The sequence below is a fragment of the Ptychodera flava genome, chromosome 17, assembly GCF_041260155.1.
Source record: "Ptychodera flava strain L36383 chromosome 17, AS_Pfla_20210202, whole genome shotgun sequence".
Taxonomy (NCBI): Eukaryota; Metazoa; Hemichordata; class Enteropneusta; family Ptychoderidae; genus Ptychodera; species Ptychodera flava.
Window position 1 is genome coordinate 22705877 of NC_091944.1, and position 16189 is coordinate 22722065.

Below are 16189 nucleotides of genomic sequence, written 5' to 3' on the forward strand. Positions count from 1 at the left end.
CTTTTAGACCAATAAATCTAAAAAATTCACTGACGCATTTAAAGAACTTGCCTTGGGAATATGACTATACAAAGTGCTAATACAGGTAGTGTTGAACACCTGTGAGCAGAACGGCGCAACACGTTTATTTTTTCTGCGCTCACATCCTTTACAAATATGCGAGCCTGTGATAGTTTGGGGGGGGCTTGAAAAACTTTGACCATATAGAGGGGGGGGCATTTGAAAATTTTTTAGGGTACTTAGGGGGGGATCTGAAAAAAGTAAGATTTCAATCGAGATTCCTCCAGCCCCCCCCTAATCGTTATTTGTGAACGCAGCCTTAAAAGTCACAATGTTGCACTCTTAGTCAATGCACAATAATTTGAATTGATTCTCTTTCGCTTCATTACCAGAACTTCAGCTCCTGCAGTTGCGTCGGTCTTCCGCCAGAGGGTGGGGATTCTGCGGTTGATATAAACCTGGAAGGGGGAACGGCCATTGCCGGGATCTGCGGTCAGCGCTGTGAGACGCTTCTTGTGATCTTTATACTGTGCTGCTTTGTTGCCAGTTTTATATCTGCGCTACCCCTGACTGCGTATATAGTGTTACCACTTAGGTAAGTCTAGAGTAACAACAATGAGATCGTGTATTCTTCTGGACCGCATGCAGTGGTTGTAAATAAGTCCTAGGACTTTTCTTTCTTTTGATCGTGGCTGTTTCCTGTTTACTATTCCTCATATTTGTTTATCTCATGTTATATTTTTGTGATTCATTATTCGTGTAAAACACATAAATATAATAAATAAATAGATAAATAAAATAAATAAATAAGTAAATGAATCAATAAATAAATATGGAAACAAAACATAACAAAAAAGTTAGTTGAAATCGAAAACAACAAAACAGAACATGGGCCATTAGATTACCCTCAGAAAGTAAAATATTCCTGATCGTATGGTCTTCTAATATAATATAAAAATGTATTGGTTAAATTCTTCAAGAGCATATTCTTAACAAACAACCATAGAAATCTAATGGCAGAGAACTCACTTTTTTCTTTGTTTGTTTCTTCAGAGTTGTTGAGCAAAAGGACAAACCCTTTGCAGTCGGTATTCGACAATTATTCGCACAGTTTATCGGTAAGTATGTTGGGGGTTGAAACACTCATACTTTGCGTCGAGTAGATGAAAACCTTCCTGCAGCAGGTAAAACAGGGCTTATGTTCTTTTACACAGCTTTTGTTTCAGTTTATATACTTAGTTTTAAAATTGAACTTGTCACCCCCACCCCCGACTAAGCTATTCGATTTAGTTTTGACACTGCAAGACCTGAAACATCACGTGTTGGGGTTTACAGGGATTAAAATTTCCCAGCTACTTTACACGGCTAATTTGATGGCGCTGTTCTTTAATTTCAGGTTGGGTACCCACCCCAATATACATGGGGTACATCATCGATTCAGCTTGTCTCCACTGGGGCACGTCCGAATGCAGTGTGTTTAGTTCGTGCTTGGTATACGATCTCTACGATTACCGCCTGAAGCTCATGACCTTCGAGATCGTGTTGAAGATAGCCGCCGTAGCCATGTACCTGACCACGTGGTTGTCAATGCGAAGGAGACCGGAGTTTGACAACTACGCGAAGGCGAAACAGACGGAGATCAACGAATTTACCGATGACCATCGTGATGATAAGCCGTCTCATTTCTGATACGTTCAACTGTCAAGGTAGAATGTACCTCGGGGACAGATATTCAGACTCTCAAACTTTTACAATGCCTTTTGTTGGTCTACCACTTGTTTGGGCTCATTTTGAAGTTCTTGGAGTAAATGAACTTTTACCGGCTCATTTTTGTTACGGTATAATCGAAAATATATATTCTTCCCCGTAGAATTAATACAGCGGCCATTTTGAATTTAAGTGTAGGTAAATATATGATAATTTGTCTCTCTAGTAACGAATTTTGCAAGGTGATCCCTGATCTTTTTTCTTAATTTGAAAAGTGAATAATTTAAAGTTTCTTCACGGAAAGTTTCAGCAAAATTTAAGTCTTTCAATTTCGCGAACTATCTTCAACGAGCCTTGAAAAATCCAATTAACTCAAGATTTTTTTTTCTGTCGATCCAGCTATCTTTATTTTTGAAACATTGAAGTATACTTAATCATTTCATGGATATCGGACTGCTTGAGTAAATTCGTGACATCCGTGAATATTAGTTGTTTTTTGTTATTTCATTTATCAGCGAATGCATTAACCAGAGATAGGTACTACCAGTCTCTGACTGTGTGACGTTGCACGAAATTAGGTCTACATTTTACTTTTTGTGAGGGACTTCAAATTTACTCGACATCCTGAAATTTTAGAATGTTTTCAAATGTTTAATGTCAAACGGACAGAAAGGGTTGTTAGAATTTCTAAACTTTTCCTTGATAGATAGATTACAATGCAATGACGAAAACGGTGGAATCTTTTATCAATTAACTAAGGAGACTGGAATTTGATCAAATAATGAAAACAAAGGCAAAATTAAACCTTGTTCTCAGGGCTTGTATATTCATGACCTTTTAAAGGGATGCAGTCGTCGGAACTGCACTCAAAGGTCGTATGGAACCCATACGACCAATGTAAACACTGTATCCAAGGTACAATAGTTATTGTCTTTCATAATCTACATCTTATAATTTAAATGTTGTAGCTTGATGATGAGGTGAATCTAGATATCGTGCACGAAATACGTTGTTTGCAAACAAGAAACTCGCACAGGCGCAGTTCCAGAGACTGTTTCCCTTTAATAAAAAAAACTCTTATTGTATGATTGAAGGTCTGAGGGTATACAAAGAACTTCGACTATTGCATACGAGTACAGGCTATCCTCACACACACACACACACACGATGTATTCTGTATTGCGTAACCTTCAACGCATTGTTTCTTCAATCCATATAAAAACGTACTTTAGGGCTTATAGCTGACCGACAGTGTCCTGATACAAGAATGAACAGCCCAAGAGCTCTGGCGCAGTGTGACGATCTAAGTTATCACTGCTTCCGTGAACAAGGGAACCGGGTAATGAATTGTAAGAAAAGAATCTTGCTCAACTACATGTCTATGTCTATTAATTTAGTTATCAGAGCCAACTATAGTCATTGTTTTATTCGACCTTTCATATATTGGATTTTCAGACCACTTTTAGGGTCTTAAGAAATACTCCTACCCTATTCCTACCTTCCTGCACATGGACTGGAGGCCTTAAAATGCATATAAACCTTAATTGCATTTTATTCGAACACTTCGTTCTACTCTCACATGAAAGGTGATACCACCTTTTATCTGTTTTGTTTTGCTGTGTAAAATACTCATCATATACACTTCTATATAACTTTACAGCGGAAACTTGAGTAGCTCTGGCTGCGGGAAATAAGTAAAGCCATCACGGCTTGCAAAAACCTTATATATTTGGTTGTCTTCCTGCAGACCCCTGGATAATGAAAATCAGCCCGCCATTCATATACGTCAGTATTTGCAGACTATTATTCTATTGGGTGTCCGGCCCTTCTTCAATAGTATACCAGAATAGATAGTAGCCATGAGATGCGAAAGCAGGTTTTTATTATTTGGGGAAAAACAGGAATACTAGTATTGATATTTCCTTCTTTGTACTTATTATTACGTGTACAATACACAAACCAATTCAACTGCTGTTTTACAACTTCCACGAAGATTGTTTTCTGATTGAAAATGTAACATACCCAACACATGTACACTCCAGCGTGTATCCTGCACGCCGCCATTCCGACAAGGGGAACGCATTGTAATACACATTCTTACATACTTCGAAATAATTGTGGATATATTGTACATAACTTTTCTTTTTATTCGTCATTCATATACTGTATGTGACTGTAAGGTTTTAAGATTACAATATTTTTAGGTATAGTATGTACATAGTTTTTATATATCAACATTGAAGAAATAAAATTAACAACTTTTATACAATAAAACTCGTTCAAAGCAGCTCAAATGGCATATTTAAACAATTTCAGTTGTGTATATATATCAATATATATATATATATATATATATATATATTATATATATATATATATATATATATATATATATATATATATATATATATATATATATATATATATATATATATGTACATTGTACTCTACCTTTCTACATGCATGCATACATGCACACGCAAATATGTATATTACACATACATATACGTACATACATACATACATACATGTTCACATATATGCAATAGCTCGAACATCATTTGAAATTGAAAAAGTTTAAAACTAGCAGATATGTTTTCCTACCGCCATTCAACATCTAACTTACAAAGCGATATACACAACTATCTAGAATACAGATTTTGTTTTCGTGGTCACATACTCCTAGTGTAAACAAATACTACAAATCTCTTTCCGCCCTTCCTTTACCTACATCTATCTGTGGGCCCTCTGTGTCTGTTTTAGTAAAACTCTTGTCTACACTTTCGGGTCACAAGACATCAGCCTAACTCTTTCTTGATCAGCCTGCTTCGTCGTGATGTTGAACACCACCATCACTGAAATTACTGCCAGGGACAAGCAACGTCTAAACCAGTATAATGTAATATTTTTCTGTATCGTCATGTCAGTGTGTGCATCTCTTCCTCTGCCCATCTTTCTGTCAATCCAAGTGTCTATATTCCTACTCTTTATCTCTCCTACATACATGTATCATTGACCATCTCATCATTTAAGGCCATATATGAAATATTAGTGTTTGGAAGATAATAACATATCATCAAGTTACTGTTGCCATACAAGCCTTAAAGGTGAAAAATCCAAGATGCTAATTTTTCTCTCTGTGAACGTCTCATACTAGTTCCCCATTTCCCAATCCCGTTGATATATGTTGTTGTTGTTGTTGTTGTTATTGTTGTTGTTGTTGTTGTTGTTGTTGATGATGATGATGATGATGATGATGATGATGATGATGATGATGATGATGACGACGACGGCGATGACGACGGCGACGATGATGATAATGTTGATGGCAATGACGATGTTGGAGTGGAAGAAGGATAGGGAAAGGCGACGAATACAATTGATTCATGTCGATTACCTTTGGGGTAATGAAGCAAATCATTTTATGTAAAGTTCAATTTGCTCCTTGTACATTTCTTGTTGACGAAAGGAAGCACGAAAGGGACACTTATAACCTTTAAAGATTTAAAGAATCCAAACGGTCGTTTTTGCTGCATGGTATCAATGTTGAAAGATTGCAAGACACACATAAGCAACCATTATTATTAGGGCCGAATATCGTATCTCATTGAAACTGGGAAATATCACCTTTGTTATTCGCGTAATAAGTTGAAAATCACTTTCATGTAAGCTAGACGATGAAGTGGTCATTGAACATGGTTGGATGAAATCGTAAATTCTGCTCAGTGACCTCATGACCCGAATACTCTTAAAGCCTACAGTGAATATTCCACTCTATGGGAGAGTATTTACAATGACGAATAGTTCTACTACTGTCTCCTAAAAGCTCTGGATGTTCAATTGTTTTGTGGATTGTGGTAAACGAACCAAAACTTATGAGGTCAGTCACCTCAGCGATAGTGCTTTGTTGGCCCCCTTGGGGCAAAAATCGATTTTGTGTCGCTTAAACAGAGTGTCAGTCGTAACTCATTGTTTGGCAGACGCAAATAACTTTGGGAAGATGATCTCTCCAGACCCCGTCGCTTTGGGAATTATCAAACCTGCTTTGCAGTGTCTCCATTTCAAATACACGGTCAATTTGGTTAATCGAACTCTATTAGAATTTTATAATCTACAAAATCCTAGCGTTGATCGAATAATGCGCATACGATGACCAATTTAAATTTTGCCAATTTTCTTTGTTATCAATCAGCCCGAAAAAGACAGACTCACCTCACTACAGCCCGTTGATCGTAAGTCACCTTGCAGACATGAAAGCCCGAGACGACCAATGAAAAGCCGTAGACAACCTGACCCCTTAGTCAGCATATGTAAGTCCAATTTTGACACACATACATACAAATATGCTTGACCATACATGGCACACCCCTAAGTCAACATGTGTAAGTCCAAAACTTGACCAGACATGGCCGTATGGAGAAAAATTAAATAACAAATTACAAGTCTTAGAGTGTCAAGCCTCACTACTTCCATTATTTCCTCGTGGGTGTCACAAGAGTTAGTTTGGATATTATATTCACTGGTAATTTTGGGAGAATATGGACATAATAAATGTGAAAATGATAAATCAAAACATCTTACATAATATTGAATTGTTCCAGCAGGGTGCTGTACGTGCTAGCCTAGTATTTTTATGACTGTCCTTCACATTTGCATGGCGATGCGGAATGTAACAAACAAACAAACACCCCAATGCAGGGCACAGCTTCGTGAATTTTCATTAAAATAGAACAAATTAGTTTGTTGGAAACGACCACAACTAAAACTTTAACTTCAACACACTCACCATTTTGGTCATTTTGGTGCTCATTGACAAACTTTGTACAGCTCGTATACAAGTGACAGATGGAGTGACCGAGAGTTACCTTTGCAACGCATGTGCTCATTAATATCAAATGATGGTGAATCTTGGCATGCGAAAGATTGAGTGCAACATTAAAATCGGAAGCTTACACTACTTAAGAAAAATTCACTCAAGATTTGCTCTTATCGATGCTTCATGTAAAATAGGCACCAAGAAAATGTAAACAGGATTATGTTATTTCGTATTGATGCAGTGTTGGTGCAAATGATGAAACGCCTTTCCTTTCAAGCAAATGAGTGTTGGACTCTGAGGGTGCAAAAAGCCGTTTTCAAATCATATGGCATGAACGGATGAAGGGTCTCGGTGTTCCAGCCTCGTCTCGGGTCGTCTCGGATTTTCATGTTTACAAAGTGACTTGCTGTCAACAGGCTGCGGTATAGCGAACCTTTTTAGGCATTATAAGGTGAGTCTGCTTTATTCCAGCTGAGGTATAAAGACATTTTTCGACAAATTTAAATCGGTCATCATGTGCACTTGTTTGCCCAATTCACCTTCTTGTCATACTTTAAACGGCCAGCAATGTCAACATTTTGATTTTTTCAATATTTTATTTTGTATATCAAAACTTTTTATTCTACTCCCTAAAGAATGTTGAAACACCCACTATTGGCTTTCAACTTAGCGTCTATACGTGTAAAATGCATTGTTATATATTGTTTACATTTGAATTCTAGTCCGGACCAAAGAAATTTTCAATAATAACAATGCAGTTTACAAATGTACGGGCTGAGTTGACAAGCTGAACAATGCTTATATATCAACACCCTTAGGGGATTAGAACACTGAATTATGGTTCACATTCAAAACAAAAATGGTGAAAAAAAATTACCAAAAGCTAGCATTACCGGCCCTTTAAATGGAAGGGGTTGTCCCATTTGCGGCTGTGCGAATGGGACCCACAGAACGGGTCAGCTACTGTGTACAACATACCCAAACAGCCTACGTGCAATTGAAATCCGAAATTTAAATTGGCGGCTGTACCGTAACTCACTGGTGACGGCGCGGCCACAGTAGCTTTACATAAACGATGGGACACAACCGACATTAATTGCCAATCTCTTGGAATAGGCAATATTTGAACTAGAAAGCCGTGCAGCCGCAGATGGGACGACCTCTCCCTTCGATTGTAATGGACGGACCCCCTAAGAAGGGAGTTATGTGAAAGTTCAGGCTATGTGCAAAAGGACTCTGTTGCGAACTGTATTAAACATTTGCTTTTGAAACTTTGATAAGCCAAGGACTGAGTGCAAGACGAGCACGTTTCAGTCGCAGAGCAATCTGACATATCTGGAAGACTTCTAACATAAGTTGGGTAAGATATTCTTTCTCTCAAATTCTCTCTGAAGAGTGGGGTGTCAACATGTAGAGCACAGTCTTGGCTGAACCAGACACACAGAGTCGCCGTATCCTTCGTCTGAAATATGCCCATATGCTGTCAATGTTTACATGGCGAGCTCGCCAAGAGGTTGCACAAAAAAGTCACAACTAATGCTACAGATCAAAATGTGTCATGAATCTGCGCCCACAGAACTGCCGACAAGTAACATTTCTACGATAGTGTCGCAGATTCTTTCCTTCAGTGCACCACCGCACTATCGCCGTTTCGCACGAGCTGCCAGCCGTTCTGTATTTCATTGAAATCACCCCTCACCAAACAGTAAAAGGGTCAAGAGAGGCCACTCTTCAACCCGTAATGTGTACAGTTCTTTAGAAGAAAGCTATATCCACAGAACCGGCAACTAGTCCATATCTGTACACATTACGTAAAGAAGAGACAATGTAGAAATACTCTGAAATGTCAGAAATTTAAGTACTGGTCACAAATATCGAGAACATGGCATGAGAAAGAAAAAGTGGGTCACGATCAAGGATGCCTATTCAATTATCCATTTCTGCCGCCTTAGTAACATCTAGGTCACTAAAATAACACTGCATTAGGGACTAAGATCGAGGCAAAGGGTCAGAAGGTTATGGGCGATGTGCCTTTAATATTTTGCGATACATTGTTACCTACAATTCGACATGGTCATGTAATTCCGCTCAGACGTAATTAAACGGGTGCTTTGTCACAATGGTGAGCCAAAGTAATGCCACGCCTAGAATCACTATGACAGTTGTGAAAGTCCTTGACGATTTCTTCGTGTCTTTTATGGATTTCCTCATATATGGGACACGGCACACCATATCATATGGCAGACCTATTCAGCATTTCTGACAGGGTGAACAGGCTTACCGATAACGGATTGAGGCATACTGATTCTGACTACTTTTAACACCCTGCTTCTTCAATATGTTACAAATTCCTTATTCTGTATTTTATGCATCGTGCATCGTGAACAGTGAAATAAAATGGTTAAGTATACAAATATACATGAAAGTACAACACGCACATATGTACACGTGTGTATGAACGTACCAATATGTGCGAATGTTTCTACAAATTACCCAAATATTACAAATTACCCATAAAAACAAGTGAATTTTGCAAAAAAGAAAATTAGATGAGCTTAGAGTTGCTGATTAAACCAACATTTTCCAAAATAATTAGTTCCAATCGTGTGAGATGTTGTCGTCCCAGAGAGAGAGAGAGAGAGAGAGAGAGAGAGAGAGAGAGAGAGAGAGAGAGAGAGAGAGAGAGAGAGAGAGAGAGAGAGAGAGAGAGAGAGAGAGAGAGAGAGAGTTGTTCGATATAACCACTCATAGCAACGGAGAAACCCCGTGTCAATTGCCCCCCCCCCCGCTGTTGACCCAGTTAAACAAAAATGTCTGAACGATTCAGCACCAAATTTTATGTGCATGTACAAAATATAAGGGCACACCCTCCAATTGTGGTCTTTCATTAGAAAGAGTAACGCTCCTTTAAGTACTTCCAGATTACGCACTATGAATAAACAATGATTGGCGATATGGTACTCATAACCACTAGTTTAATTTCACGATCGAGTGTTGAACATAAATCGAGGCAAAATATGGCAGCTTTTGACGTCATACGCTTGTAACTTATACTCATAAATTCCCATGCCATATGTGTTATTTTCAGCTAGAGCGTTCCTCCGGCAAATCCTTTGAATATCATACACATGGAGAACAGTAAATGAAGTGCAGGCGACAATTGAGATTTCGACATTCTATTTTAAAATTTATATTCGATATGACTATCGTCGTCATCAATCAAAATACACGTTACAAATGTTACAATCACGTACTGAAAACCTATACTCTTCTCGAGACAACAGAAAGCGACAATCAATGTCACCCAAAAGAGCGGTTGCTTGCAAAATCATACTATGACACAAACGCAAACATTTTTGGTTGATTGAGGTCGCGACCGCGAAACGTGAACAACTATGGTCCACTGTTTTGAATTGAGTTGTACACATCAGCCGTGAGGCCATGAAGTGAAGACTTTCTCTGGTATCACCACATTTAGAAGTCTTGGTACCACACAGGGAAAGTTTAGTAAATCTCATTGAGAATGTGTACCAGGGATTAAGGCATTGTGCATGTTCGTAGTACGATCAAGACAATAAACACATCTTGCTTTGACCTATTTTGTCTTCACGACGATTGGCCCAATTATGACCCCGACACATTTCTAAATGCTAGGTCAACACACCGAAAGGAGAGCATTTAGAAAAAAGGTACGAGAGGATTGCGAAAAAGTGCAAAGGAAGGGGTGTTTGCTATATAGAATCAAAATCGATTGCTTCTGTGTATGGTAGAATGCACCTCGGAAACGTAGATATTTGGACTCAATTTTTTGTTCAAGGTCTACCACTTTTGGGGCTCATTTCAACGCTCTTGGGTGGGGGAAATTTTTTACCCCGTAAGTTTATTCCCCTCATAGAGTTAACACGGGGATGACTGCCATTTTGAATTTAAAATATCGGTAGATGTCTGGGAATTTGTTTCTCTATTATTAAAATCTGCTCGTTGACCTTGAATTTTTATTCTTGATGTGGTAAGAGAATGGTTGAAAGTTTCATTGCGAAAAGTTTGAGCAAGAGTTAAGTTTTTTACTTTCGAGGCGCAAACTACCTTAAACTGAAGGGGGACAGAGGGATAAGAGTCCAATGATATAGCTTTCGTGCGCCAAAGTCTTCCACGTGAATTGCAAGTACATAGTTTTAGCGATATCAGTGTATGTTGCTGTACTATGTTACTCACGTATTGTTGGAAAAACTTTCACAACTTGAAACACAAACTCGTCACATTTCGACAGAGACTTTGAAACGTCATAATTTAAATATGCGGCTTATAAAACTGGTTCAGCTTTTGATTTGCACTTTGCCCTAGGAAATTTTAATCATGTATGATCAAGACTAACAATTGGTGTAACCGTGCCAATTATTGGATGAGAAAGACATGTCTCCTAAAATTAACTGATCTTTGAATTTGAAATTCAAGATGGACGTTATACTGAGGAACAACTCGGTAGGAAAATAATCACATTTTCGATTTTCACGGAACCGATGAAAACTTCATTTTAACAATAAGGGAGCGTTCAGTTTTTACGGCCTGGGGGGGCCGGCAAAATCTTGTCGCCGGTGTTCAAAAAAATATTGACCCCCCTGCATTTTTTGTGAAAAAAAGATGACCCCCTCTTTGTCAGACGAAAAAAATTGATGACCCCCCCCCTGAAAAATAACCAAAACCCATATGTCAAATTTACCCGCATGGTTTGGATTTGACCTCCGGTACGCGGCGCACTTTATTCGTGTAGCAGAGATGCCAGTGCACAAACTTCTCAGCCACATCCATTGAAACGTCTGTTAATTAGGACGACTGTAAGGCAATTTTTAACTTCATTTCCATAGACAACTCATGTCCATGGACATTTATAAAGTAAACTTTATTGGAGTGGTTCGCCAAAGGCAGCCCTCCGGTTAAGAGGGTCATGGGCCATTACGTAAAGTCAACTTTATTCTAGTGGGCCACCAAAGGTGGCACGCCGGTAAAGAGGGTCGATCATGGCTATTGCATAAAGTAGACTTTACTGGACAGGGCCGCTGAAGGCGCGCGGCCATTACCATTATTCAGTGCGTGATCCCAGGGGTCCCTCAAAAATGTTTCTAATACAAGCCGCGGCTTCAATTGGGAATTTTACGGTAAGATTGCCGTTGGGTATTACATAAAGTCAATTTATTGTAGTGGGCCGCCGCAGGCGGCCTGATGGTAAAGAGGGTCAATCATGGCCATTGCATGAAGTAAACCTACTTGGAGTGGGCCGCCAAAGGCGTCTGCCCGTTAAGAGGGTCATGGGTAATACATAATGTATATTTATTGTAGTGGGCCGCCGAAGGCGGCCCGCCGGTAAAGAGGGTCGATCATGGCCATGGCATAAAGTGAACTTTATTTATGGTATTATGTTTTTGAAAATGTAGTGACCCCCCCTTTCCTACCAGTGAAAAAGCGATGACCCCTCCTTTGCGGATTCCAAAATTACGATGACCCCCCCCTGGATTTTGCCGGCCCCCCGGCCGTAAAAACTGAACGGTCCCTAAGCTTCAAAATGAGTCCACACAACAGCAGCAGACAAGAGAAGTGATCTGAAAAACTGTGAACCATTGCTTGCTGGTACATGAGGAACACTGTATGATCATGTAAATGCAGTCCATAGAACGCGATCTTATAGTTTATGCAAATAATTTGTTTACAAGTCAAAGTTCCTACCAGATTGCAAAGGAAAACACTCACTAAAATATAACCCCCCTCTCTCTCAGGACAATGGCATCGGAAAGGACCACAAAGGAAGATGGGCAAGAGCATGCTATCAACGCTGACGAGGCGATGTCCAGCGACGACAAACATGAGTTTGATCCCGATGAGACGACGCTTCACGACGATCAGAAGTGTGGATTTTGGAAGTTCAAACCTCAGTGTCTTCAGTGTTTTGCTAATGTGAACTTCGCCTTCGTTTCGCTTAACGTGGCCGCATTTCTGTACACCTTCGGCTGGGGAGTGTTTGCTACCGGTGTCACTAGCATTCAGACACGGTACGGCCTCCCGAGCTACATCATCGGTCTGAATGCGACCTTGTTTGAAACCGCCACCATGGTCGCCGTCGTCTTCGTCACATACTTCGGCGGGGGCAAAAACAGCCATCGACCGCGATGGATTGGGTTCGGCATCATCTTCGCAGCCTTTGGCACCCTGCTCGTTGCGAGCGTACACTTCATATACGGTCCGTATGACTACGGGCAGGCGGGTGATACATCCGGGAATGTCTCCGATGCGGACGGCCTCTGCGTGCTACAAACCAATGGCAGCGCATCACCCGAGTCTGACTGTGATGCGGCGGAAGTGGGTAGCCTGAGTTCCCAAAAGCGAGACACCATCATTATCTTACTGGTCGGACACGCCATAATTGGTGCAGGATTTTCGCCAATCCTGACCCTTGGGACAGCCTACATAGACGACTATCTTGAGAGAAAGAAGGCTCCTATGTATTTTGGTATGTAACACCCGAATTGATACTCATACCATATTAAACCTGGCAAAGTTTATAATAGTATCAAACTAAGGGACAGTCTTTTAGAGAAAACTTGACTTTCTTCACGTTTATCGCTGTACAATTTCCATTGTAGTTCCTTCACAAGAAGACCTACTATACTTGTCTGTATATTTATTTTTCAACCTAGTGTATGAAAGGCCGGTGGCCTAAGATACTGAATAGAATTATCATTGATAATTTCCTGAATATAATTATAGCTAAATGACTGTAAACAATGTAGCCTTAAAAACCTTGTTATGAATTAAAAGTGTAAAGAAACATTTTCTTCAAAAGTTGTAAGACTTATGATGACTCAGTTTGATCACGATATTTGTTTAATATTTAATTTTCTTTCGATGAAAAAACTTTCTTTGCAAGGATTTCCAACACAATGAAGTACACTTCCATAGGCAAACATGGGGAAGTTCATATCACACCTTGCGCCCTCTGTGATGATGTTATAGTCATTTAATGGAGCGAAAAGATACGAAAAAAACTATCAAACATACATGAACTTCCACGGAAAACTTGCACAGAACTATTATAAAAGGTCTATTTGACCAAACTTGACAGCTAGAACACACTCCCGTTATGGTCAACAACGCCATATAAATCTTTTGTATCAAGGGGTATGGTTCAAACGATCACTTGTATAAGTTGGTTAATATCTGCGTTTGACAAGTAAACTCATTTCAACTGCAATTGCTCCTTCTACGTTAGCCCTACATTCCGATGTACCCGTGACCGATATTACGTGGAATTGTTATAATCCCTGAGATAATGCAATTAAGGGGAAATAATTTTATTGCTTGGTAATTGAATATAATTTAAAACGCTGCACTGAGCTTTTTAGTTTTAGTGACAGAATATCAATTTGTCAAACCGGGTACTGAAAAGTTGATTGGTATTGGATTTGTGAAAAAAGCGAACTTCAAGACTCAGCGAAAACACTTTCGCATAAAAATTATCGTGTATTGTCTTAACACAGGGATTCTGTATGCCATGTACCCACTGGGACCTGTCGTCGGTTTCCCATTTGCTTCCCTCTTCGTCAGTTACTACGTCGACGTCAACACCATGGACGCCGGCGAGATAGAGCTTACCCCCGACGACGCTCGCTGGGTCGGAGCGTGGTGGATGGGTTACCTCGTCGACGGTATTTTGGTCTTTTTCTCCGCCATTCCTTTCCTCCTTCTGCCGAAGAGACTGCCTACTGCCAAGAGTGTGAAACTGGGAAAAGGCAATCAGGAAGAAAAGTCTGAAGAAGAGATGGGGAGAGAAATAATTTCTCGGATTAAGGGTCAGTCATATTCATTTTAGGTTGAACGCGCCTCGGGACAGATATTCGGACTCTCAAACTTTTACAATACTTTTCTGATCTACCACTTATGGGGGTTCATTTTAAAGCTCTTGGTGAAAGAAAACTTTTTACCGGCTTAAATTTTCGAAATTTGAAAATTTTATTTTTCTCTATAGAGTTAACACAGGAATGGCGGCCATTATGAATTTCAAATATCGGTAAATCTTGGGTTATTTGTTTTTCTAGTACCAAAAATTTGCACGGTAACCCCAATTTTTATTCTTGATTTTGAAAGAGAATGGTTGAAAGATTCCTTGAGGAAAGTTTGAGCAAAAGTTAAAGTCTTTCACTTTCGAGGCGCATACTACCTTAACTTTATATATTGTACTTTGACTGTTTTGTTCATGATCTTTATCGATAAATTCACATTAAGGCACGTTTCGATTTTGCTATAAAAAGTGTTGAACCTGGAACATAAATAAATAGATAGATAGATAAATAGATAGATAAATAAATAAATAAATATATATGTTTTGTATTTCACTTAGTATCTTAGCTTAAACGCTGCCGTTATAACTGTCTATCTCAATTCTCACGTCGGTTGTCATTCTTACTTCAGAATTTCCAAGTGCCACACGTCGTCTCTTTGTGAATATCGCTTTCATGACGGTTGCTATCGGCCACGCGGTGGAGTCCGCCATCGTCAGCGGTACCACCATATTCCTCACCAAGTACTTGGAGGAACAGTTCCGAGTGACTGCGACACTTGCTGCAAATCTCACAGGTGGGTCGACACAATGGTTGCATACTTGTGGCCATTGAATCAATAGTTTCTGCTTCCATACCTTTTCTGACCTGATGAGCTTACGTTGATATAAATTATCCTTATACAGTCAAACTGTGTATGGTGGTCACCCAAGGGACCAAGAAAAAGTGATCACTATATGGAGGTGGCCTTTCTATAGAGGGTGGGCTTGTTTTGAGTGTAGGTGGTGTACTGAGTGATGAATTTAGGAACAGATGACAGCTGCAATAAAGTTCAATATCATAAATCTCTTGAAAATCATGATACATGCATTTAGTTGGCAGAATCATTTTGCGGCTATATTCAAAGTCTGATATGCTGACCATTTTGCACAGGCTTTGTTTCAGATTGGAGCAATTCCATATGGTCACTGACCACTACGAACGGTGGCTGTTCTATAGAGGGCATTTTACATGTAAAATGCCACTGGACCGCTGCCAGGTGACCACTATAAAGAGGTGACCGCTCTGTAAGGTTAACAAATAAGACAGTTTGACTGTATATTATGTTTTGCAAGAGATAGTACAATTTCGCAATTTCCCTAAAATTGAATATTATTTGCCCGTTTTGAAACACCTAGGATTACAATTTGTCAGAATTGGCTGGTTTCCAGCCCCCTTTTTTAGGTCTTTTTCCACGTACAACGTTTGAAAAGAGTTTCCCATCCGTGTGATCTTCTCTTTGGTTTCAATCGAGCGTATAGGGCGGGAAAGTGAATGCATTCACTGATGCACAAACCAATACGCATTGTTCAATACTGCACTGTAAAAATAGCGGACGCTAGACGCGTCTTTACGCGTTCAAAATGTACATGTCGGTGTTCAAATTTGAACGGCTAGTGTTCATATTGTTAACACTAGTGTTCATAATATTAACAATGATGTTCTAAACCTGAACACTATGTGTTAACAACCATCTCCTTCAAGTGTTCAAAAACTGAGCATCACAGAAATTTTACAATACTGTGAAACAATTAACAATCTTTTGTGTTTTTTACTTTACAATGGCTATATTAAATTT

The 16189-nt window shown here is 39.4% G+C and overlaps 2 protein-coding genes across 3 annotated transcripts in view; both read left to right on the top strand.

Moving 5' to 3' along the window:
• The window catches only part of LOC139115811 (solute carrier organic anion transporter family member 5A1-like), an 18021-nt gene extending 14017 nt beyond the window's left edge, over positions 1–4004 (top strand). The window contains exons 7-9 of the mRNA XM_070678182.1: positions 393–595; positions 1054–1118; positions 1397–4004. Of these exons, the coding sequence (XP_070534283.1) occupies positions 393–595; positions 1054–1118; positions 1397–1689 (561 nt within the window). The 3' untranslated portion in view covers positions 1690–4004. The remainder of the gene's footprint in view (positions 1–392; positions 596–1053; positions 1119–1396) is intronic.
• Positions 4005–7781: 3777 nt separating this feature from the next.
• LOC139115812 (solute carrier organic anion transporter family member 3A1-like) overlaps positions 7782–16189 on the top strand; it is a 42541-nt gene continuing 34133 nt past the window's right edge. For both annotated transcript variants that reach the window (XM_070678184.1, XM_070678183.1), the window contains exons 1-4: positions 7782–7883; positions 12295–13025; positions 14053–14364; positions 14984–15148. In XM_070678184.1, the coding sequence (XP_070534285.1) occupies positions 12299–13025; positions 14053–14364; positions 14984–15148 (1204 nt within the window). In that variant the 5' untranslated portion in view covers positions 7782–7883; positions 12295–12298. The remainder of the gene's footprint in view (positions 7884–12294; positions 13026–14052; positions 14365–14983; positions 15149–16189) is intronic.